A 23,007-nucleotide genomic window follows, 5' to 3' on the forward strand; every position below is an offset into this window, starting at 1 on the left:
GTGATATACCGTTGAGATCTTGTGTAGCTAAGAATGAAAGAAAGCGTCACGCAATACTTTCATTTTTTTTATACTAGTACTCATTTTAATTGTAATCGCTGATTGAGTTTTCAATAATGATCATCTATTTACTCCATTTGATTAATCTATCTATTTATTGGCTGAATAAAACCGTCTAATCTACTGATATTTGTCGTTTGGTACTATAATTAATTCTAATGCCAGTTGTCACTGTACCGTCCCTTAAAATACTATTTGTGAGCTCCACTGTACTTTTTTATTCCATCCCTTAACTAAGGAACGGAACCTGCAACCCTCCGTCCCTTAAATTACTATTAATTCAATTTCATTTTTTTATTTTTTTTCCACCAAATTCAATTAATAAAAAACACACTTCATTAAAAATAAAATAACATTACAACATAAAATAAAAATACAACTTAACATTAAAAAAAAAGACATAATTAAAATCATAAAAAAAATAAAAATGACATAATTTAAAATACAATTTTATAGAAAATAAAAAAATTACTCCGCCGGCGAATCATCCCCCGAAGGCGGTGGAGGTGCCCTGAGGCCACTTGGAGGCGGGATACCAAGTTGTGCCGCCATAAACAGGACCCCGTTAAGCCAGGCTTCGTACTGGGTGGGAGTAAAGCGGGAAGTGTTCGCCATTGTGGCGGTCATGTACATGGACATAAGGGAGTTCGAAGGTCCCCCCGAGCCGCCTGGCTTGATTCGGCTCGGCCCCTCCTCCCTCTAGCCGCCTTCGCCGCATTTCTCGGCCGACGGCGCCCACGGGAGGACCCCCCGGCATCGTCTGTCGGGGGTCCTCCTCCTACGAGGCAAACTATTGTGGCCCGATGCCCGAACCGCCCTCACCAGACGAGTATTGGCCACTCGCCGTGTGCTTCGTGCGCTTCGAGGTCGAGCCCGAGCTGGACCGCACACCGCCGGCCCACCTTTCCTCGTCTCTGACGACCTCCCAAACATCAGCATATTTGAATTGTTTACCGGTGTCTTCGTAGTAGACCCGCAAAGCCGACCTCAGAATGTCGGCTCCCGTGGCTCCGCTTTGGTACTGAGCCGCTTCATTCTTGTAGATGCCGCAGAATCGTTTGACCTCTCTGTCGACTCGGTCAAAGTGAGCGCGAAGCATCTTATATGTGCGGCGGCGGGTCTTTTTCGGCTTAATCTCGTGGTAGGCCTCGATGACCTTTTCCCAGAAGCACTTCCGGAGTTGTTGATTCCCGACGATGGGATCGTACGAGACGCTGATCCAGGCGTTGTACACCGCCAGCGTTTCTTTGGGGCCGTACGGATTCTGGCCTAGATCCTCCTCCTCCTCCTCCGCCCTGGAGCCTCCCCCGCCTCGGCCTTCTTCCGAAGTGGGTTGAACCGGATAATCCTCCCGAATCTGGAATAATCCCTGCGAATACCGCGGGGCGGAGGGACGGGCGTATGCATCAACATCAAAATTGGGTGATTGGTATCCCCCCGGCGTGCCCGGCGTCGACGAACCGGAACCACCCAATGTGTTGTACATGCTCCCCCAGTCGCCGAACACGTTGAGATCCCACGTGTCGGAGCCGCCACCGCCGGAGTTTCCGTCGCCGGACATTTGTGATGAGATGTTAGATGAAAATTGAAGAGGAAATGAGGATGAATTGGGAAGAATAGATGTGTAGTTGTGTGTGAAATGAGGATGAAATATGAGTATTTATAGAGTAAAAAAATAAAAAAAGGAAAAACGGCTCTATTAAAGGTAATATTACCGTTTAACATTATTTATTTATTTATTTATTTTTATTTAATCCGATTTTAAAAAAATAAATTATTGCGTCAGCGTGACGATGCCACTCGCGGGACGGCGAGTGGGTGTCACGCGTGGCCTGGGAGCGCGCCATGTCGCCTCGGCGCGTGGCGAGCCGTCCCGCGTTTCGTCGCGGCGGGACGAGTTGCGTGACGGGCTGGGGACGGGACGGGACGAGACGCTGCAACGCGTCCCTCCCCGATTCTGTCACTGCGGAACGAAACACGGGCCACCCGCGTGACGCGTTGCGGGTGGCCTAAGTATAGCTTACATAGTCCATAACACATGAGGTTTTCTTGACAGGATGAGAAAAGGTTATTGAGGTGACGATTGAATTTAAATGAAGTCACTTGATTAATAAGTGAGCAAATCGATTGACGACACTAGATTCCAAGAATCTTTAATTAGTGATTCCACATTTTCAGAGTATCACAATTTCATCGATAAAATATACAGTAAATGAGATCTGAAAATTATTACATTAATTACGTGACACATACTAGATTTATGGAACGACACCCCACATGAGTTAGTACAATTATTTTAAAATCGTTGATTCTTCCCTCAACATATTTCCTGAAAAAGAAATTAAAACATCATCTCTTTTTTCATCTGGTTTACGTAAGGAATCCAATTCCAGAAGCTCTCAACTCCAAATCCTATATATAAACTGCATTTCCAAATTTCTGCCAATCTCATACGCGAATATACAACTCAGATCCAAATTCAATCAATTTCACACCACCAAAAACAAAAAAACAAGAGACCAATTAATATCCGGCGATTTCCCCCCAAAATGATGGGGGACGAATCAGGAACGGTGGCGCCGTTGATGAGCCCTAGCGAGAAGAGGCGGGCGCTGATCCGGATGTCATCGGACATCCACGACGAGCTGCAGGCGTTCCGGCGCTGGCTCAAATGGCTGTGCCTCGATCAATCCAATGCATGGACCTCCTGCCTCTCGTGGTTCGTCTTCGTCGCCATGTCCATCGTCATCCCCGCGCTCTCTCACTTCGTGCTTGCCTGCTCCGACTGCGACACCCGCCACAGCAGGCCATACGACGCCGTGGCGCAGCTCTCCCTCACCGGCGTCGCTGCCATCTCCTTCCTCTGCATCTCTCATTTTGTCAGTAGGTACGGACTCCGGAGGTTTCTGTTCTTCGATAAGCTCTGCGATGAGAGCGAGACCGTCAGAAAGGGCTACACCAATCAATTCAATGTATGCTTCCATTTCTTTTCAATTATCAACTAATTGAATTTTTGTGTTGATGAGAAATTGTAGAATGCACAGTTTCACCGTTTGGTCTTTGAATTGAATTAAGGATTGTCTAGTTTGTTTTATTTTGTTGGATTATGAGAAGTCAGAATTCTCGATTCATAAATAAGTTTGATGCTACTTTAATTTTGCTCATTGGATCTTAGTTTGCCATCAATATGATTTTATGTGCATTCAGAGATCGTTGAAGATCTTGTTCATCTTCGTGTTGCCCTGCTTTGCTGCTGAGAGCGCGTACAAGATATGGTGGTACGGATCAGGGGGGACGCGCGTCTCCTTCCTAGGCAATGTCATCGTGAACAACACAGTCGCCTGCATATTGGAGCTGTGCTCGTGGTTCTATAGAACCGTGGTGTTCTTCCTCGTCTGCGTTCTGTTTCGCCTCATCTGCTGCCTCCAAATCCTCCGTCTCCAGGACTTTGCACAGGTGTTCCAAATCAATTCTGATGTCGAATCCGTCCTCAAAGAGCACCTCAGAATCAGGAGACACTTGCGCATCATAAGCCACAGATATAGATCATTCATCTTATGGTCTTTGATCTTCATCACAGCTAGCCAGTTTTCGTCTCTGCTCATGACCACACGCCCCAACGCGGATGTCAATATATACCACACAGGAGAGCTCGCGGTGGGTGATTGAATGATGAAATACCAAACTATGATCTTAACTAGTCATTGTGTTCAGTGGACTATAAAATTTGGGAATTTTTCCTTTTTATGTGTAGGTTTGCTGTGTTAGTCTTCTAGCTGGACTCTTGATCTTGCTGCGTAGCGCGACTAGGATCACGCACAAGGCACAAGCGGTGACGTGCCTGGCAGCAAAGTGGCACGTCTGCGCCACAGTGGACTCATTTGATGCAGAGACTCCAGTAGCTATAAGAGGTGATGAGCAGTTTGTGAATACAGCATCTGACGCAGAAGATGAGGGCGGAGATGAAGAAGACGAGCTTGACAACTGCAAGTTCGACCCTTCTTACGCTTACAGCACTATCTCGTTTCAGAAAAGGCAGGCGCTGGGTAAGATATAATAGGCTTTCCTTTTTGGACCAAAACATGCCTATATTTTTGGAAGTTAATTTTGGAGATGTGTTGGTTGCAGTGACATACTTTGAGAACAATAGAGCAGGGATCACAATATATGGCTTCATGCTGGACAGAACTTCACTGCATACAATATTCGGTATAGAAATGTCTCTGGTGTTATGGCTGCTCGGGAAGACGGTAGGAATTTCTTGAGTCAAAGATGCATACGCCACGGATAGTTGCTCGACTGTCTATTGAAGAGGAGATCAGAGCACAGCAAATCGGGCAAGAGTGGATGGTACGCCTTTCATGCAGAGGCAAAGGCTACTCATTAAATTCCATACATATGTACAGAATTTTGTTTTTCCATTCATCACAATTCACAAGTATAGTAATAAGATGGCTATTATAGAGGGGGCTTTGGCCTGAATTACTCCCTCTGCTTTCAACTACTACTACACCTTTACCTGCTTATTTTGCTTCATGAAAGATTGGGTGTAGGGACACAGGTCAATACAATTTGTAGTGCATCATATATTCTTCCTAAATATTTATTGAAAAATCAATTCTGAATTCCGATTCTTAGTTCCTTCCCTTTTTGTGCGTCTATTTTTTATGGACTGCTGTTATATTATCATGTTTTCTTCTACGTTTCTCTTCAATTTAGTAGAACTATATTTTTTGTTTTAGTTAATAAATATTATAGAGTTGATTATATTATAATTTGGACTTTTAATTTTGTGTTAATTCTAAAAATTATTTACTTTGCTTGATGACAGGTTTGGCAGCGAAAAAATAAAAAAACTTAAAAACCATCTTTAGGAGTGAATATACAAAATTAAACTGAAAATAGATTAAACATAAAGAGAAATAAATAAAATAAATTGGGGACCCCATCCTTCCAAAATCCGTTACAAAAGTATTATCAACAGAGAAATGGTGAGAAGGCTATAATTATATTTGGATTTAATAAAAGTATCATTCCTAATAGCGGAATATTACTGTGGTTTCAATATATCGTTTGCATACATTTTAACAGACCACTGGGCAGACCGCATGTTGTGGGAGAGGGGAAGGTGGTCGCAGTTTGGGCCTTGGGGGCAGTGCCTCACCTTGAATGGGGAGTGGATCGGGTGTATAGCCAGTGCCTGCATTGCATTTTATTTTGACAGAATCTAGGGAAGGGTTATTTCATTTTTTTAATTTCAATTTTCAACTATAAACACACCTAAAATTAATACTCTATCTGTCACAATATAGATATCATATTTTTTTAGTTTATCCCATAAAAAATATCATATTTTATTTTGTGAACAAAATAAATACTACTCCCTCCGTCAGTGAATAGGAGTCCCGTTTTTTCATAATAATCCGTCCGCGAACGATTCACTTTTACCATAAATGGTAATAGGGCCTCACCTTCCACTAACTCATTTCACTCACATTTCATTTACAACTATAAACAAGTGTGATCTCTATTTCACGAATATTTTTCTACTCACTTTGCTTAACATTTCTTAAAACTTGTGCCACTTAGGAATGAGACTCATAATGGCGGACATAAGGTTCACTCCACAATAATTGATATACTTAATCACGTTTTCACTATCTTCATTATTACTTAATTACCTCATTCTCTCTCCACGAATGCATTTAATTACTTTCCCAAATATCTACGCGATTATATTAGAGGGATAAACTATAAAGTAACCTAAATGTCTGCCAATAATTGTTGAGCTTTTTCTTTTCTCTAGGAGACTATTTTTCTTTTTTTATATCAGCAAAGATTTGATTCACGGAGACTTGGTCTTATTAATATGGAAAACAATAGTATATCAGTCCGAAATATTAGTAGTGGTGAAACAGCATACGCGGGAGCTCTCAACCGACTACACATGCATCACTTCCAAATTATTATTTATACAAACCTCAAATATTTAATTAAATTTTAGCCCATTTGAAAAATGGCTACGGACAAATCTCAGTTGTTTCTAACTACCATACACGATATTTGAAATTGGTCGAGACTTTCTCTAAACAAATGGTCAAGATTCTCGATTAAAAGAAGATTTGAATGAAATCATATTGAACAAATGGAGATTGGGTCATCTTGGATTGGGCGGTGCTCCAAGGAGCATCATAAGATGTATCAAATTTGGTTCTCTTGTGCAGATTCTGGTACCTACCAAACTTAATTCATTAATTTCTTCATGCACTTTTTTAATTTAATTTTTTTATATGTTGAGCAGATGGTGATGGGCGTATCACGGGCAACGATGCTCAGAAATTCCTCTCCATGTCTAATTTGAGTCGTCAAGATCTCAAGCAGGTTCCGAATTAATTAGTTTTGAGTTGTAATAAGCTATATGTTTAGTAAATGTATTTTTGGTTATGATAATAGGTTTGGTCAATTGCTGATTCGAAGAGGCAAAGTTATCTTGGATATGATGAATTCGTTGTAGCAATGCAGGTCAGCTCTTGTTTCTCATCTTACTTATATACCCTTGGCTTGTAAATTCTATCTGTGGTGATTTGTTCAACTTTTGGGTGTGTGTAGCTCATGTCTCTGGTACAAGCTGGCCATAATATAACCAATGATATTGTGAATGATACTCAAGGTTAGTTAGTTAGTTAGTACCCCATCTGTTCCGCAGTAGTGGAGACATTTCTTTTTAATATACAATTTAAGAAAAATTGTGTTTGAGTTTACTCGACTACTATAGAACGTACCAAACTGGCAAAATGACTCTACTACTACGGAATCATATTAATTAGAGTTTCATTTGCTTTTATTTGTTACACTTGCTACTAATCTCATAATCAGCAGTTGATTATGAGAACCTGCAACCACCCACCATGGAAGGTCTTCAATCAATTCTTGTAGTGAGTTTAGTTTCCCCTCTCATCTCTCTCTATCTTCTACTTGTGTTTCTTTATTTGATAAATGAAATATGGTTAACTGCAGACGAAACGGAGTCCAAGCGCGCGCTACCCTTCGCCTGAGCGGATCAGTGGTAAGATGATGTATGGCAATGCCATGGTGCTGAGGAATTTTTTGTTAGCTAATTAAGCATTGGGTTTTTGATGATTTTAGGCAATCAACTGCAGCATTCATCTTCTGGAAGTTGGTTTTCTAAAACCGGAAAGGTAATCTTTCTCTTCTCTTGAGACTTATATGTTTTTAGTGTTGTCTTGAAATTCAAGTTTGTTAGATGATGATTGTTAGATGTCGTCGAGGCCGGTGACTTCAATCGTGGATGGACTGAAGAATCTGTACATCAAGAAGCTAAAGCCCCTGGAAGTGACCTACAAGTTCAATGACTTTGTTTGTCCTTTACTGGTAAGTAAATCACAATACTATTACTCAAAGAAGTTGTAAATGATGAATGATGATGTTGATACAAATGTTGGAAGACAAGTAGCGATTTCGAGGCGAAGCCAATGGTGATGCTACTTGGCCAATACTCCACAGGGAAGACCACATTCATCAAGCATCTCATGGGATGTACTTATCCTGGTAATGAATTCATTTCCTAGATTCATCCATTGGCTTGTTTGTTTCTAGCTAGTGCTCAACTTTGTGTCTGGTTACAGGAGCTCATATCGGTCCAGAGCCCACGACAGACAGATTTGTAGTGGTTATGGTACGAACGTACATTTCGTGTTAGTTTGTGGGAATGGTGATTTAATGTAATGGAAAAACAGAACGGAGCTGACGACAGAAGCATTCCAGGCAACACCATTGCTGTTCAAGCAGACATGCCTTTCAGCGGCCTCCAATCCTTCGGAACAGCTTTTTTATCCAAGTTTGAGTGCTCACAGCTCCCTAATCCTGTGAGTTACATACTACTATAAACTCTTCAATCTTAATTATGAGTTGATTCTTGTCCATTGATGAATAATTAAGTTGTTGGAGCACATCACCTTTGTGGACACCCCGGGAGTCCTCTCTGGGGAGAAGCAACGCACGCAGAGAAGCTACGACTTCACAGGCGCCATTTCCTGGTTCGCCATCAAGTGTGATCTCATCCTGCTCCTCTTCGACCCTCACAAGCTTGATATCAGTGACGAATTCAAGCGCGTCATTGAATCCCTCCGTGGCCATGATGATAAGATACGCGTCGTTCTCAACAAGGCCGACCAAATTGATACACAGCAAGTATGCATCTCTTTATATTTATACAGTATATGTACTCCGCTGCACCGATCATATCCTCCCTCTCTTCGCAGCTTATGCGGGTATACGGTGCCTTGATGTGGTCTCTAGGCAAAGTCTTGAATACTCCTGAAGTTATGCGTGTTTATATTGGGTAACTAACTAATTACTTACTAAACTACTTCTCCAATCAAATTTCTTATTTCTCTTGACTTCCTATTATTTGTTGCCAGTTCCTTCAACGACAAGCCTATAAACAATGCTGCAGCCGGTCCCCTCGGGGAAGAGCTCTTCCAGAAAGAACAAGACAACCTTCTCAATGACTTGAAGGACATACCTAAGAAGGCTTGTGATCGTCGAGTAAGTACTATCTCTTAATTATCCCATCATATATCATCGTAACAATATCAATGATGGTTTCATGTCACAGATAAATGAGTTTGTGAAACGTGCTCGTGCTGCTAAGATACATGCCTTGATCATTAGTCATCTGAGGAATGAGATGCCGGCAATGATAGGCAAAGCTAAGGCTCAGCAAAGCCTCATCGATAATCTGGCCAATGAATTTGCAAAGGTTCCCTCTTCTCTCTTTCTCGTCTCAAACGCTAAGTGATTCTATAATATTCTAAAATCTTTCAGGTTCAGAGAGAGCATCATCTACCGCTGGGGGATTTCCCAAATGTGGATCAATTTAGACAGAGATTGAGCGGATACAGCATAGACAAGTTTGAGAAGTTAAAACCAAAAATGATTCAATGTGTTGATGAAATGCTTGCTTATGATATCCCACAGCTTCTTAAGGATTTCCGAAATCCTTATGATTAGACTAACTAATTTTTATACAGTCTATTATGTGTATAAAACGACATCTAAAATTGTACGAGTAACAATTTCGAAATAGCCCAAAATATATGACTTGCCACAAAACAGATTGTAATAGTTTAGCAAAGTTTATGCGATTCACTTGTCCCACTAGTATGGAAAATGGCAATCCGCATTGATCTCTTATTACTATGATTTAAGATAAATTTAATTACAGTATGCCAATAACAAGAGTTCCAATGGTATGTAATTAATATGTGGACCATTTTCAACAGTACATTAAAACTTAAAATAGAGTAAGCTTACTCCAAAACTAATCCGATTATTTATTTTTAGGTTTACACTAAAATAAAATAAATATTTTTTTTTATTTTGTAAGTAAAAAGAGTTAATATACACTAAAATGAGTATGAATTTAGTATTAATAGTTGAAGATGCTCTAATTAATGTTTTATCTAGTTATTTTAAAAATATAATTAGTAAGGTTCGTTATGTAATACTCCAACAATTAAACAAAAAATGAAACTTAAAATTAATATTAGTAATGGGACATAACGAAACACAAAGGAACAGGAAAGCTTAACAACGGAAGCCACAAAAAGAAGCTATAGGTTCGGTTCAGTGCCGGAGCTTAACATCATCTCCCAAATATCATAGGTGTTAACATCTCCATGGAGGCACAGCAGGGCAGCGTTGGTCTCATGGTTAGTGTGTAGAGACGAGTTTGCCGTCTGGTCCAACGTCGGCCCTAGGTTGACTTCCAGCTTGTCTCTCAACACACTGCCCGTTGCTTGCCAATGCATAGTTGCCGGTGTCCTTTGGAGAAGTTGCAGTTTAAGCACGGGGAGAGAAGAAAGAATATAAGACATCTCCCAAACATCATAGTTGGTCCCTAGATCTGAACATCTCCGTAGGGCGGCAGGTGCAGCGCCGGTCCGGTGGTTGGTGCGTAAAGGCGACTTACCGTCTGGTCCAACTCGTCCCCCCCCCCCCGGCTGACTTCCAGCTTGTCGATGTACACCCCGCCCACTGTGTGCAGCCACTGCGTAACTGCCGTTGGAGAAGATAGACCGAGAGGGCTTGCAGTCTAAGCACGGGAAGAGAATAGACATCTTCCAATCAGCGTGGGTAGTCCCTCAATCCGAAATCGCCCGGTTGGTCGGCGAGGCAGCGTCGGCCGGCCCCGCTCATGGTGTGGTAAGACTGAGCAGCGAGGCGAGTGGCTGACGAGAACCCCAAGGGCGGAGAAAAGCTCCAACGCGTCAGCCGGATCTCGCAAAGGCACACCAAGCTAGGGCATTCGCCGGAGACTTTGGGAGAAGATGGAAAAGGATTACCCACAGTTGGAGAGAAGAGAGAACTCCGCCCCACAAAGATCTTGCGGAGGCGGGAGTGGTGCGCTGCTTACCGACGGCGGCGGTGTGGGAGTACAAACACGCCGCCCCACCCCCCTCTCCTTGATTTGGAGAGAGATAGGTTTCCGCCCCTAGGGTTACTAGAGAGGAGGAGAGCGCACACTGAGAAACTTTCAATAAGTCTTCTTTTATAGACGATATATGTATTTAATTATTAATATTTGGATATAGTAACGCTACAAGGGTTTGAAGAGAGGAGAGAGAAAGAGATAGGTTCCGCCGCTAGGGTTTCAACTTTCAAGAGGAGGGAACGCCGCTAGGGTTTCAACTTTCTAAAAGAGGAGAGAAAAAAATCTTCAATTAGTAGTTCTTTTATTTATTTTAATTTAGCTATTAATATTTGGATAGTTTCAATCATATAAAAAATTGGGAAATTGGTCCCTAAAATCATAAACTTTGCCTAAAGTTTGATATTTTCCACGAACTTTAAAATTGATATATAATATCACAAACTTTGCATTTTGTTTGATATTTCTCACTGCATGTCTATTAATATATTTGACTAACTTACGAGGCATTTTTATCATACTTGACACAATTAAATCAACGTGGTTTTCAACATGACTTTTTATCCTACATGTTATGAACTTAAAAAGTGATTTAAAATATCAATAAACATATCACAGTTGCCTACGTAAAATAAGATTTTGATGAATATATCTTATTTGAGTGAGTTTGGGAAATACCAAAAAAAATGCAAAGTTTGTGATATTATAGACTAATTTCAAAGTTTATGAGAAATACTATATTTTAGGCAAAGTTCATGATTTTAGAGACCAATATCCCTAAAAAATTGGGGTTGAACTCATTTGCATAAAATGTACTCCCTCAGTTCCTTGTTAATAAATGCATTTATTTTCGGCACGAAGGGTAAGAATAGTGTGGTAAATGGATGATGGAAAAAGTAAGAGATAATAAAGTAAAAGTAGGAATTACTTTTTGCTAAAAATAGAAATGACTCAATTAACTTGGAAATTTTAAAAATAGAAAAATGACTCTATTAATGGAACGGAGGGACCAAAATGGCCTTATACTTGAATATGGTTAATTAAACCCTATAACTAGCTAGTGATGTGATTTGATATGAAAACCGGCAAGAGTAAAACGTGTTTCGGGGGAATTGCTCGGATGCACCATTATCTTCTCATGAATAAGAAGGTGCAATGGACCCAACCATCACTTTTGGTGCATATATTCGTCACTGCAACTCAACACATAATTGCACCAGCCGGGAATCGAACCCGGATCTGTACCGTGGCAGGGTACTATTCTACCACTAGACCACTGGTGCCTCTGGTTACACACTAAATGAATACATTTAACTAATAAGTATCAAGATTGTGATTTTTTCCTTTGATGGAGGTGGATGGGGACAGTTTTTATGGAATAGGACGATTTGGGAAGCAAATGTTTTGGAACCAATTTACATGGAGTATATTTGTATTGTAATTTTTATAAACATTAAACAAATAAGGTTTTATGTGCACAATTGAAGAAGTAAGGTTATATGCAGCGCGTTATTTTTTATACTCCCTCCGTCCCGGGCTACTCGCTCATTTCCTTTTCGGCTCGGAGATTAAGGAATGAGTGTATAGGAAAGTCAAAAATGACGGCTGTAGGTGAAATTTTTTACTAAAAATGGAAAGAGTGCAAGTAACTTGGGACGCCCAAAAAGTAAGTGCGAGTAGTGCGGGACGGAGGGAGTATGTTGCAATCTTAAAAAATACAGTTCTCTTTTTCTCCTTATGATCTCTCCTTTCTCTCTTTCTGTGTAATCTTCACCAACTATTTCTCTCTACTCTCTAAATTGGTTTGAGAACTTATTTGATAAGGTGGTTCTCTTTCCCTACTTTTAAGCGCCTATCATAGACTCTCTGTTTCATAGCTGTAGAGTCATTTCATTTTCAGCGCTCGTTTTAAAAAAATGATACTCCCTCCGTCCCTAAAAATTTATCACTTATTTTCATTTTCGTTCGTCCCTAAAAATTTGTCACATTCCACTTTTACCATTTTTGGTAGTGGACCCTACATCCCACTAAATCAATCACACTTACATTTTATTATAAAACTAATATATAAAAGTAGGACTCACATGCAACCAACTTTTTCAATTCACTTTCTATTACATTTCTTAAAACCCGTGGCGAGTCAAACGGTGACAAATTATTAGGGACAGAGGGAGTAATAAATAGTTAGAGTGTAGAATAGGTAAAATATAAAGAAATAATGTAGATAAGAGCATCAGCAATGGCGGATGTCCACGCGGAATTCCCACCGGCGTGCGGGAATTCCGTGGCGGACGTCCGCCATTGCGCGTCCCAGGCACGGATACGGGATTTTCGGTATACCGAAAATTTTGGTAAGATAAATGTATGATTTTTTCGCATACCGAATTTACGATAAGGTATACGGTATGATGGTTTCGGTAAGGTATACCGTACCTACCTATCCCTATTTATTCTTATGATGAATTTAATAGTATGCCAACACAAGGGTTCATGCAAAGCTAAAGTATGTAAGGGTCAAATGCTGGTCTATCATAAGTATAAAGTTCAAAATCAAAATATTATTATTTAATGGAGTAATATTTAAAATGATATATTTAATTAAAATGAATATTTTTTTCTTTTAATTAATATACTCCTTTCGTCCCATCATAAGAGTCACTAAAGATTTAATATTTCAATTTTCAAATTCTTGGAACAAATCAGAATTTTAGTTTTCTTCTTAGTCTTTGGTTGGTATGCTATACTACCTCAACGACCCGGGATAAAAACCACAACCCGGCTGCAATTATGATAGCTACCTGCCAATTGGATATAAGCCTAACCAGGCTTCCGTATGCAATACCACACTATGTCATTGATCCCGTTTGGACAATTACCACCGCATTGACTATAGCACCCCACCCCTTCCACCTCACTCCTTCGATTTTAACCAGAATTTGGTCGATACTTGTGTCGACCGTCCTCAATTGCAGTTATCCACAGCCGCTGACGATTGTAGGTAACTCACCGTCGCCGACGATCGTAGATCTTAAAGATGGTAATCGAGAGAGGCATAACAAGATTGGTAAGGCATATTAGAATATAGAAGTAGAGATATATTTCTTATGCAAATGTTTGTTGTATTTGAACTACTCATCCCCCTAGTATTTATAGGGATATTGAGACTCTTCAAATACATACTTGGAACTCTACTTTGCTAGGAACAATACAACATTGAATGTACTCTAGGAACTTCCACAATAATAAGTAGTGGGCGACCATTTATGTTTTGTATTTCCAACACTCCCCCTCAAGTTGAGCAACGGTATCTCCGATACTCAACTTGTCAAGAAATTCTTTGAAAACTTTTGGACTGAGTGCCTTGGTCAGTATATCAGCAAGTTGTTCCTCAGATCGGACGAACGGGAATTCGACAATACCTCCTTCAAGTTTTTCTTTGATGAAGTGACGATCGACTTCGACATGTTTAGTTCTGTCATGCTGCACGGGATTCTCTGAGATGCTGATAGCTGCTTTGTTGTCACAAAAAAGTTGACCTTTCCGAGTAGGTGGAAAGCCAATTTCTGGTAACAATGTTCTTAACCATAATATCTCCATTAGACCACTTTTAATCCCTCGAAATTCGGCTTCAGCGCTAGATAGGGCGACAACCTTTCGCTTCTTACTCCTCCAAGTGACTAAGTTACCTCCAACAAAGGTAAAATATCCTCCAGTGGATTTTCTGTCAACTGGATTGCTTGCCCAATCAGCATCGGTGTACCCATCAATTTCCAAGTTTTCCTTTTTTTCCAAGAAGACCCTGTAACTGGCTGTACCCTTACAATACCTTACTATTCTCATGGCAGCGTCCATATGGTCTTCTTGAGGCTGATGCATGAATTGACTGACAACTCCAACTGCATATGTGATATCTGGTCTCGTGTGAGAAAGATAAAGAAGTTTTCCTACTAACCGTTGATATCTTTCTCGGTCTGTAGGCTTAGCTCCATCCACAATCTACAGTCTATGGTTGGGCACCATTGGAGTTTCGGCGGGCTTGCAGTCTAGTAGACCTGTTTCCGCTAGCATGTCCAATACATACTTTTTCTGTCTTAGAAATATTCCGTGCTTTGACCTCAACACTTCAATTCCTAGGAAGTACTTCAGATCTCCCAAGTCCTTCATTTCAAATTCCTTGGAAAGATTCTCTTTCAGGTTTTGGATTTCTTCGGCATCATCTCCAGTTATGATCATGTTGTCAACGTATATGATTAGACATGTCATTTTTTCGTTCCTCTTCTTTAGGAATAACGTGTGGTCTGAATGACTCTGTTTGAATCTTTGGTTGACCATTGCCTGACAAAATCTTCCGAACCACACCCTGGGGGATTGCTTTAACCCATACAGGGTTTTTCTTAGTCTCCACACCTGCCCTTTCCCAAAGTCTTCGTGAAAGCCCTGGGGAACCTCCATGTATACTTCCTTATTTTTCTCAAGTTCTCCATGTAGAAAGGCATTTGTAACATCAAACTGATATAATGGTCATTCCTTATATGCAGCAACAGATAGAGCAACATCTACCGCTGGGGGATTTCCCGAATGTGGATCAATTTAGAGAGAGATTGAGCGGATACAACATAGACAAGTTTGAGAAGTTAAAACCAAAAATGATTCAGTGTGTTGATGAAATGCTTGCTTATGATATCCCACAGCTTCTTAAGGATTTCCGAAATCCTTATGATTAGACTAACTAATTTTTATACAGTCTATTATGTGTATAAAACGACATCTAAAATTGTACGAGTAACAATTTCGAAAAAGCCCAAAATATCAAGACTTGCCACAAAACAGATTGTAATAGTTTAGCAAAGTTTATGCGATTCACTTGTCCCACTAGTATGGAAAATGGCAATCCGCATTGATCTCTTATTACTATGATTTAAGATAAATTTAATTACATTATGCCAATAACAAGAGTTCCAATGGTATGTAATTAATATGTGGACCATTTTCAACAGTACATTAAAACTTAAAATAGAGTAAGCTTACTCCAAAACAATCCGATTATTTATTTTTAGGTTTACACTAAAATAAAATAAATATTTTTTTATTTTGTAAGTAAAAAGAGTTAATATACACTAAAATGAGTATGAATTTAGTATTAATAGTTGAAGATGCTCTAATTAATGTTTTATCTAGTTATTTTAAAAATATAATTAGTAAGGTTCGTTATGTAACACTCCAACAATTAAACAAAAAATGAAACTTAAAATTAATATTAGTAATGGGACATAATGAAACACAAAGGAACAGGAAAGCTTAACAACGGAAGCCACAAAAAGAAGCTATAGGTTCCGCCGCTAGGGTTTCAACTTTCAAGAGGAGGGAACGCCGCTAGGGTTTCAACTTTCTAAAAGAGGAGAGAAAAAAATCTTCAATTAGTAGTTCTTTTATTTATTTTAATTTAGCTATTAATATTTGGATAGTTTCAATCATATAAAAAATTGGGAAATTGGTCCCTAAAATCATAAACTTTGCCTAAAGTTTGATATTTTCCACGAACTTTAAAATTGATATATAATATCACAAACTTTGCATTTTGTTTGATATTTCTCACTGCATGTCTATTAATATATTTGACTAACTTACGAGGCATTTTTATCATACTTGACACAATTAAATCAACGTGGTTTTCAACATGACTTTTTATCCTACATGTTATGAACTTAAAAAGTGATTTAAAATATCAATAAACATATCACAGTTGCCTACGTAAAATAAGATTTTGATGAATATATCTTATTTGAGTGAGTTTGGGAAATACCAAAAAAAATGCAAAGTTTGTGATATTATAGACTAATTTCAAAGTTTATGAGAAATACTATATTTTAGGCAAAGTTCATGATTTTAGAGACCAATATCCCTAAAAAATTGGGGTTGAACTCATTTGCATAAAATGTACTCCCTCAGTTCCTTGTTAATAAATGCATTTATTTTCGGCACGAAGGGTAAGAATAGTGTGGTAAATGGATGATGGAAAAAGTAAGAGATAATAAAGTAAAAGTAGGAATTACTTTTTGCTAAAATAGAAATGACTCAATTAACTTGGAAATTTTAAAAATAGAAAAATGACTCTATTAATGGAACGGAGGGACCAAAATGGCCTTATACTTGAATATGGTTAATTAAACCCTATAACTAGCTAGTGATGTGATTTGATATGAAAACCGGCAAGAGTAAAACGTGTTTCGGGGGAATTGCTCGGATGCACCATTATCTTCTCATGAATAAGAAGGTGCAATGGACCCAACCATCACTTTTGGTGCATATATTCGTCACTGCAACTCAACACATAATTGCACCAGCCGGGAATCGAACCCGGATCTGTACCGTGGCAGGGTACTATTCTACCACTAGACCACTGGTGCCTCTGGTTACACACTAAATGAATACATTTAACTAATAAGTATCAAGATTGTGATTTTTTCCTTTGATGGAGGTGGATGGGGACAGTTTTTATGGAATAGGACGATTTGGGAAGCAAATGTTTTGGAACCAATTTACATGGAGTATATTTGTATTGTAATTTTTATAAACATTAAACAAATAAGGTTTTATGTGCACAATTGAAGAAGTAAGGTTATATGCAGCGCGTTATTTTTTATACTCCCTCCGTCCCGGGCTACTCGCTCATTTCCTTTTCGGCTCGGAGATTAAGGAATGAGTGTATAGGAAAGTCAAAAATGACGGCTGTAGGTGAAATTTTTTACTAAAAATGGAAAGAGTGCAAGTAACTTGGGACGCCCAAAAAGTAAGTGCGAGTAGTGCGGGACGGAGGGAGTATGTTGCAATCTTAAAAAATACAGTTCTCTTTTTCTCCTTATGATCTCTCCTTTCTCTCTTTCTGTGTAATCTTCACCAACTATTTCTCTCTACTCTCTAAATTGGTTTGAGAACTTATTTGATAAGGTGGTTCTCTTTCCCTACTTTTAAGCGCCTATCATAGACTCTCTGTTTCATAGCTGTAGAGTCATTTCATTTTCAGCGCTCGTTTTAAAAAAATGATACTCCCTCCGTCCCTAAAAATTTATCACTTATTTTCATTTTCGTTCGTCCCTAAAAATTTGTCACATTCCACTTTTACCATTTTTGGTAGTGGACCCTACATCCCACTAAATCAATCACACTTACATTTTATTATAAAACTAATATATAAAAGTAGGACTCACATGCAACCAACTTTTTCAATTCACTTTCTATTACATTTCTTAAAACCCGTGGCGAGTCAAACGGTGACAAATTATTAGGGACAGAGGGAGTAATAAATAGTTAGAGTGTAGAATAGGTAAAATATAAAGAAATAATGTAGATAAGAGCATCAGCAATGGCGGATGTCCACGCGGAATTCCCACCGGCGTGCGGGAATTCCGTGGCGGACGTCCGCCATTGCGCGTCCCAGGCACGGATACGGGATTTTCGGTATACCGAAAATTTTGGTAAGATAAATGTATGATTTTTTCGCATACCGAATTTACGATAAGGTATACGGTATGATGGTTTCGGTAAGGTATACCGTACCTACCTATCCCTATTTATTCTTATGATGAATTTAATAGTATGCCAACACAAGGGTTCATGCAAAGCTAAAGTATGTAAGGGTCAAATGCTGGTCTATCATAAGTATAAAGTTCAAAATCAAAATATTATTATTTAATGGAGTAATATTTAAAATGATATATTTAATTAAAATGAATATTTTTTTCTTTTAATTAATATACTCCTTTCGTCCCATCATAAGAGTCACTAAAGATTTAATATTTCAATTTTCAAATTCTTGGAACAAATCAGAATTTTAGTTTTCTTCTTAGTCTTTGGTTGGTATGCTATACTACCTCAACGACCCGGGATAAAAACCACAACCCGGCTGCAATTATGATAGCTACCTGCCAATTGGATATAAGCCTAACCAGGCTTCCGTATGCAATACCACACTATGTCATTGATCCCGTTTGGACAATTACCACCGCATTGACTATAGCACCCCACCCCTTCCACCTCACTCCTTCGATTTTAACCAGAATTTGGTCGATACTTGTGTCGACCGTCCTCAATTGCAGTTATCCACAGCCGCTGACGATTGTAGGTAACTCACCGTCGCCGACGATCGTAGATCTTAAAGATGGTAATCGAGAGAGGCATAACAAGATTGGTAAGGCATATTAGAATATAGAAGTAGAGATATATTTCTTATGCAAATGTTTGTTGTATTTGAACTACTCATCCCCCTAGTATTTATAGGGATATTGAGACTCTTCAAATACATACTTGGAACTCTACTTTGCTAGGAACAATACAACATTGAATGTACTCTAGGAACTTCCACAATAATAAGTAGTGGGCGACCATTTATGTTTTGTATTTCCAACACTCCCCCTCAAGTTGAGCAACGGTATCTCCGATACTCAACTTGTCAAGAAATTCTTTGAAAACTTTTGGACTGAGTGCCTTGGTCAGTATATCAGCAAGTTGTTCCTCAGATCGGACGAACGGGAATTCGACAATACCTCCTTCAAGTTTTTCTTTGATGAAGTGACGATCGACTTCGACATGTTTAGTTCTGTCATGCTGCACGGGATTCTCTGAGATGCTGATAGCTGCTTTGTTGTCACAAAAAAGTTGACCTTTCCGAGTAGGTGGAAAGCCAATTTCTGGTAACAATGTTCTTAACCATAATATCTCCATTAGACCACTTTTAATCCCTCGAAATTCGGCTTCAGCGCTAGATAGGGCGACAACCTTTCGCTTCTTACTCCTCCAAGTGACTAAGTTACCTCCAACAAAGGTAAAATATCCTCCAGTGGATTTTCTGTCAACTGGATTGCTTGCCCAATCAGCATCGGTGTACCCATCAATTTCCAAGTTTTCCTTTTTTTCCAAGAAGACCCTGTAACTGGCTGTACCCTTACAATACCTTACTATTCTCATGGCAGCGTCCATATGGTCTTCTTGAGGCTGATGCATGAATTGACTGACAACTCCAACTGCATATGTGATATCTGGTCTCGTGTGAGAAAGATAAAGAAGTTTTCCTACTAACCGTTGATATCTTTCTCGGTCTGTAGGCTTAGCTCCATCCACAATCTACAGTCTATGGTTGGGCACCATTGGAGTTTCGGCGGGCTTGCAGTCTAGTAGACCTGTTTCCGCTAGCATGTCCAATACATACTTTTTCTGTCTTAGAAATATTCCGTGCTTTGACCTCAACACTTCAATTCCTAGGAAGTACTTCAGATCTCCCAAGTCCTTCATTTCAAATTCCTTGGAAAGATTCTCTTTCAGGTTTTGGATTTCTTCGGCATCATCTCCAGTTATGATCATGTTGTCAACGTATATGATTAGACATGTCATTTTTTCGTTCCTCTTCTTTAGGAATAACGTGTGGTCTGAATGACTCTGTTTGAATCTTTGGTTGACCATTGCCTGACAAAATCTTCCGAACCACACCCTGGGGGATTGCTTTAACCCATACAGGGTTTTTCTTAGTCTCCACACCTGCCCTTTCCCAAAGTCTTCGTGAAAGCCCTGGGGAACCTCCATGTATACTTCCTTATTTTTCTCAAGTTCTCCATGTAGAAAGGCATTTGTAACATCAAACTGATATAATGGTCATTCCTTATATGCAGCAACAGATAGAGCAACATCTACCGCTGGGGGATTTCCCGAATGTGGATCAATTTAGAGAGAGATTGAGCGGATACAACATAGACAAGTTTGAGAAGTTAAAACCAAAAATGATTCAGTGTGTTGATGAAATGCTTGCTTATGATATCCCACAGCTTCTTAAGGATTTCCGAAATCCTTATGATTAGACTAACTAATTTTTATACAGTCTATTATGTGTATAAAACGACATCTAAAATTGTACGAGTAACAATTTCGAAAAAGCCCAAAATATCAAGACTTGCCACAAAACAGATTGTAATAGTTTAGCAAAGTTTATGCGATTCACTTGTCCCACTAGTATGGAAAATGGCAATCCGCATTGATCTCTTATTACTATGATTTAAGATAAATTTAATTACATTATGCCAATAACAAGAGTTCCAATGGTATGTAATTAATATGTGGACCATTTTCAACAGTACATTAAAACTTAAAATAGAGTAAGCTTACTCCAAAACAATCCGATTATTTATTTTTAGGTTTACACTAAAATAAAATAAATATTTTTTTATTTTGTAAGTAAAAAGAGTTAATATACACTAAAATGAGTATGAATTTAGTATTAATAGTTGAAGATGCTCTAATTAATGTTTTATCTAGTTATTTTAAAAATATAATTAGTAAGGTTCGTTATGTAACACTCCAACAATTAAACAAAAAATGAAACTTAAAATTAATATTAGTAATGGGACATAATGAAACACAAAGGAACAGGAAAGCTTAACAACGGAAGCCACAAAAAGAAGCTATAGGTTCCGCCGCTAGGGTTTCAACTTTCAAGAGGAGGGAACGCCGCTAGGGTTTCAACTTTCTAAAAGAGGAGAGAAAAAATCTTTAATTAGTTGTTCTTTTATTTATTTTAATTTAGCTATTAATATTTGGATAGTTTCAATCATATAAAAAATTTGGAAAATGGTCCCTAAAATCATAAACTTTGCCTAAAGTTTGATATTTTCCACGAACTTTAAAATTGGTATATAATATCACTTTGCACTTTATTTGGTATTTCTCACTACATGTCTATTAATATATTTGACTAACTTACGAGGCATTTTTATCATACTTGACACAATTAAATCAACGTGGTTTTCAACATGAATTTTTATCCTACATGTTATGAACTTAAAAAGTGATTTAAAATATCAATAAACATATGACAGTTGCCTACGTAAAATAAGATTTTGATGAATATATCTTATTTGAGTGAGTTTGGGAAATACCAAACAAAATGCAATGTTTGTGATATTATAGACCAATTTCAAAGTTCACGGGAAATACTAAATTTTAGGAAAAGTTCATGATTTTAGAAACCAATATCCCTAAAAAATTGGGGTTGAACTCATTTGCATAAAATGTACTCCCTCCGTTCCTTGTTAATAAAAGCATTTCTTTTCGACACGAAGTTTAAGAATAGTGTGTTAATGGATGATGGAAAAAGTAAAAGAGAATAAAGTAAGAGAGATGAAGAGATAATAAAGTAAATGTGAGAATTATTTTTTATTAAAAATAGAAATGATTCAATTAACTTGGAACATTCAAAAATATAAAAATGAAACGGAGGGAGTACTCCACTGTAACTTGGAACCAAAATAGCCTTATACTTGAATATGGTTAATTAGACCCTATAACTAGCTAGTGATGTGATTTGATATGAAAACCGGCAAAAAAAAAGTGTTTGGGGGAATTGCTCAGATACACCGATATCTTCTCATGATTAAGAAGGTGCAATGGACCCAACCATCACTTTTGGTGCATATATTCATCACTGCAACTCAACACATAATTGCACCAGCCGGGAATCGAACCCGGGTCTGTACCGTGGCAGGGTACTATTCTACCACTAGACCACTGGTGCCTTTGGTTACTCACTAAATGATTATCTTTAATTAATAAGTATCAAGATTGTGATTTTTTCCTTTGATGGAGGTGGATGGGGACAGTTTTTATGGAATAGGACGATTTGGGTAGCAAATGTTTTGGAACCAATTTACATGGAGTATATTTGTATTGTAATTTTTATAAACATTAAACAAATAAGGTTTTATGTGCACGATTGAAGAAGTAAGGTTATATGCAGCGCGTTATTTTTTATATGTTGCAATCTTAAAAAATACTGTTCTCTTTTCCAACTTATCATCTCTCCTTTCTCTTTTTCTATGTAGTCTTCACCAACTATTTCTCTCTACTCTCTAAATTGGTTTGAGAACTTATTTGATAAGGTGGTTCTCTTTCTCTACTTTAAAGGGCCTATCATACTCTCTGTTCCATAGTAGTAGAGTCATTTTATTTTCAGTGCTCATTTTGAAAAAAAGATACTCCCTCCGTCCCTGAAAATTTATCACCTATTTCTATTTTCGTTCGTCCCTAAAAATTTGTCGCATTTCACTTTTACCATTTTTGGTAGTGGACCCTACATTCCACTAAATCAATCACACTCACATTTTTATTATAAGACTAATATATAAATGTAGGACTTACATACCATCAACTTTTTCAATTCACTTTCTATTACATTTCTTAAAACTCGGGGCGGGTTTAATGGTGACAAATTATTAGGGACGGAGGGAGTAATAAATAGTTAGAGTGTAGAATAGGTAAAATATAAAGAAATAATGTCGATAAGAGCATTCTCTACATTATTTTCTCTCTTACTTTACTCTTTATTCACTTATATATTTATTATCATTTTTCCGAAACGAGTGCACAATATGAAATGACTCTACTACTGTGGAACGGGGAGAGTATGTCTCTGCATTAATTATGTTATTTGCTTGATTTTTTTCAATAAAATA

General features: G+C 38.4%; 2 protein-coding genes and 6 non-coding genes across 9 annotated transcripts; 2 read left to right on the forward strand and 6 right to left on the reverse strand.

Moving 5' to 3' along the window:
• The first annotated feature begins 2,429 nt into the window (after positions 1 to 2,429).
• Positions 2,430 to 4,706, forward strand: LOC121806669. 2 transcript variants are annotated; one of them, XM_042206787.1, is made up of 4 exons: positions 2,430 to 3,032; positions 3,268 to 3,717; positions 3,815 to 4,106; positions 4,189 to 4,706. In XM_042206787.1, exons 1-4 carry the CDS (start codon positions 2,610 to 2,612, stop codon positions 4,323 to 4,325), a joined length of 1,302 nt encoding a protein of 433 aa, XP_042062721.1. In that variant the 5' UTR covers positions 2,430 to 2,609; the 3' UTR covers positions 4,326 to 4,706. The 2 variants fall into 2 exon arrangements, with proteins under 2 accessions (XP_042062721.1, XP_042062722.1); XM_042206788.1 differs by having other exon boundaries at positions 3,280 to 3,717.
• A 1,499-nt stretch (positions 4,707 to 6,205) lies between these two features.
• Positions 6,206 to 9,093, forward strand: LOC121807307 (EH domain-containing protein 1-like). Its single transcript, XM_042207534.1, has 16 exons — positions 6,206 to 6,290; positions 6,362 to 6,441; positions 6,514 to 6,582; positions 6,670 to 6,730; positions 6,937 to 6,995; positions 7,078 to 7,126; positions 7,207 to 7,259; positions 7,339 to 7,452; positions 7,527 to 7,629; positions 7,707 to 7,756; positions 7,818 to 7,946; positions 8,020 to 8,271; positions 8,343 to 8,422; positions 8,502 to 8,628; positions 8,699 to 8,842; positions 8,908 to 9,093. Exons 1-16 carry the CDS (start codon positions 6,206 to 6,208, stop codon positions 9,091 to 9,093), a joined length of 1,641 nt encoding a protein of 546 aa, XP_042063468.1.
• Positions 9,094 to 11,625: 2,532 nt separating this feature from the next.
• On the reverse strand, positions 11,626 to 11,712 carry LOC121810107. Its single transcript, XR_006052369.1, has one exon. It is a non-coding gene; the product is annotated as a small nucleolar RNA snoR114 (small nucleolar RNA).
• A 13-nt stretch (positions 11,713 to 11,725) lies between these two features.
• Positions 11,726 to 11,796, reverse strand: TRNAG-GCC. Its single transcript has one exon. It is a non-coding gene; the product is annotated as a tRNA-Gly (tRNA).
• A 4,953-nt stretch (positions 11,797 to 16,749) lies between these two features.
• Positions 16,750 to 16,836, reverse strand: LOC121810108. The gene has a single exon (XR_006052370.1). It is a non-coding gene; the product is annotated as a small nucleolar RNA snoR114 (small nucleolar RNA).
• Positions 16,837 to 16,849: 13 nt separating this feature from the next.
• On the reverse strand, positions 16,850 to 16,920 carry TRNAG-GCC. Its single transcript has one exon. It is a non-coding gene; the product is annotated as a tRNA-Gly (tRNA).
• A 4,979-nt stretch (positions 16,921 to 21,899) lies between these two features.
• Positions 21,900 to 21,986, reverse strand: LOC121810110. Its single transcript, XR_006052371.1, has one exon. It is a non-coding gene; the product is annotated as a small nucleolar RNA snoR114 (small nucleolar RNA).
• Positions 21,987 to 21,999: 13 nt separating this feature from the next.
• TRNAG-GCC lies at positions 22,000 to 22,070 on the reverse strand. The gene has a single exon. It is a non-coding gene; the product is annotated as a tRNA-Gly (tRNA).
• Positions 22,071 to 23,007: the final 937 nt, after the last annotated feature.

The sequence above is a fragment of the Salvia splendens genome, chromosome 6 (assembly GCF_004379255.2).
Source record: "Salvia splendens isolate huo1 chromosome 6, SspV2, whole genome shotgun sequence".
Classification (NCBI taxonomy): domain Eukaryota; kingdom Viridiplantae; phylum Streptophyta; class Magnoliopsida; order Lamiales; family Lamiaceae; genus Salvia; species Salvia splendens.

Bases quoted from the DNA above. Each gene is read 5' to 3' on its own strand.
- LOC121806669 (XM_042206787.1), top strand. From the start codon at position 2,610: ATGATGGGGGACGAATCAGGAACGGTGGCGCCGTTGATGAGCCCTAGC. The intron at 3,033-3,267 runs GTATGCTTCCAT...ATGTGCATTCAG, and splicing joins GCTACACCAATCAATTCAAT to AGATCGTTGAAGATCTTGTT. The intron at 3,718-3,814 runs GTGGGTGATTGA...TTTTATGTGTAG, and splicing joins ACCACACAGGAGAGCTCGCG to GTTTGCTGTGTTAGTCTTCT.
- LOC121807307 (XM_042207534.1), top strand. From the start codon at position 6,206: ATGGAGATTGGGTCATCTTGGATTGGGCGGTGCTCCAAGGAGCATCAT. The intron at 6,291-6,361 runs GTACCTACCAAA...TATGTTGAGCAG, and splicing joins GTTCTCTTGTGCAGATTCTG to ATGGTGATGGGCGTATCACG. The intron at 6,442-6,513 runs GTTCCGAATTAA...TTATGATAATAG, and splicing joins GTCGTCAAGATCTCAAGCAG to GTTTGGTCAATTGCTGATTC.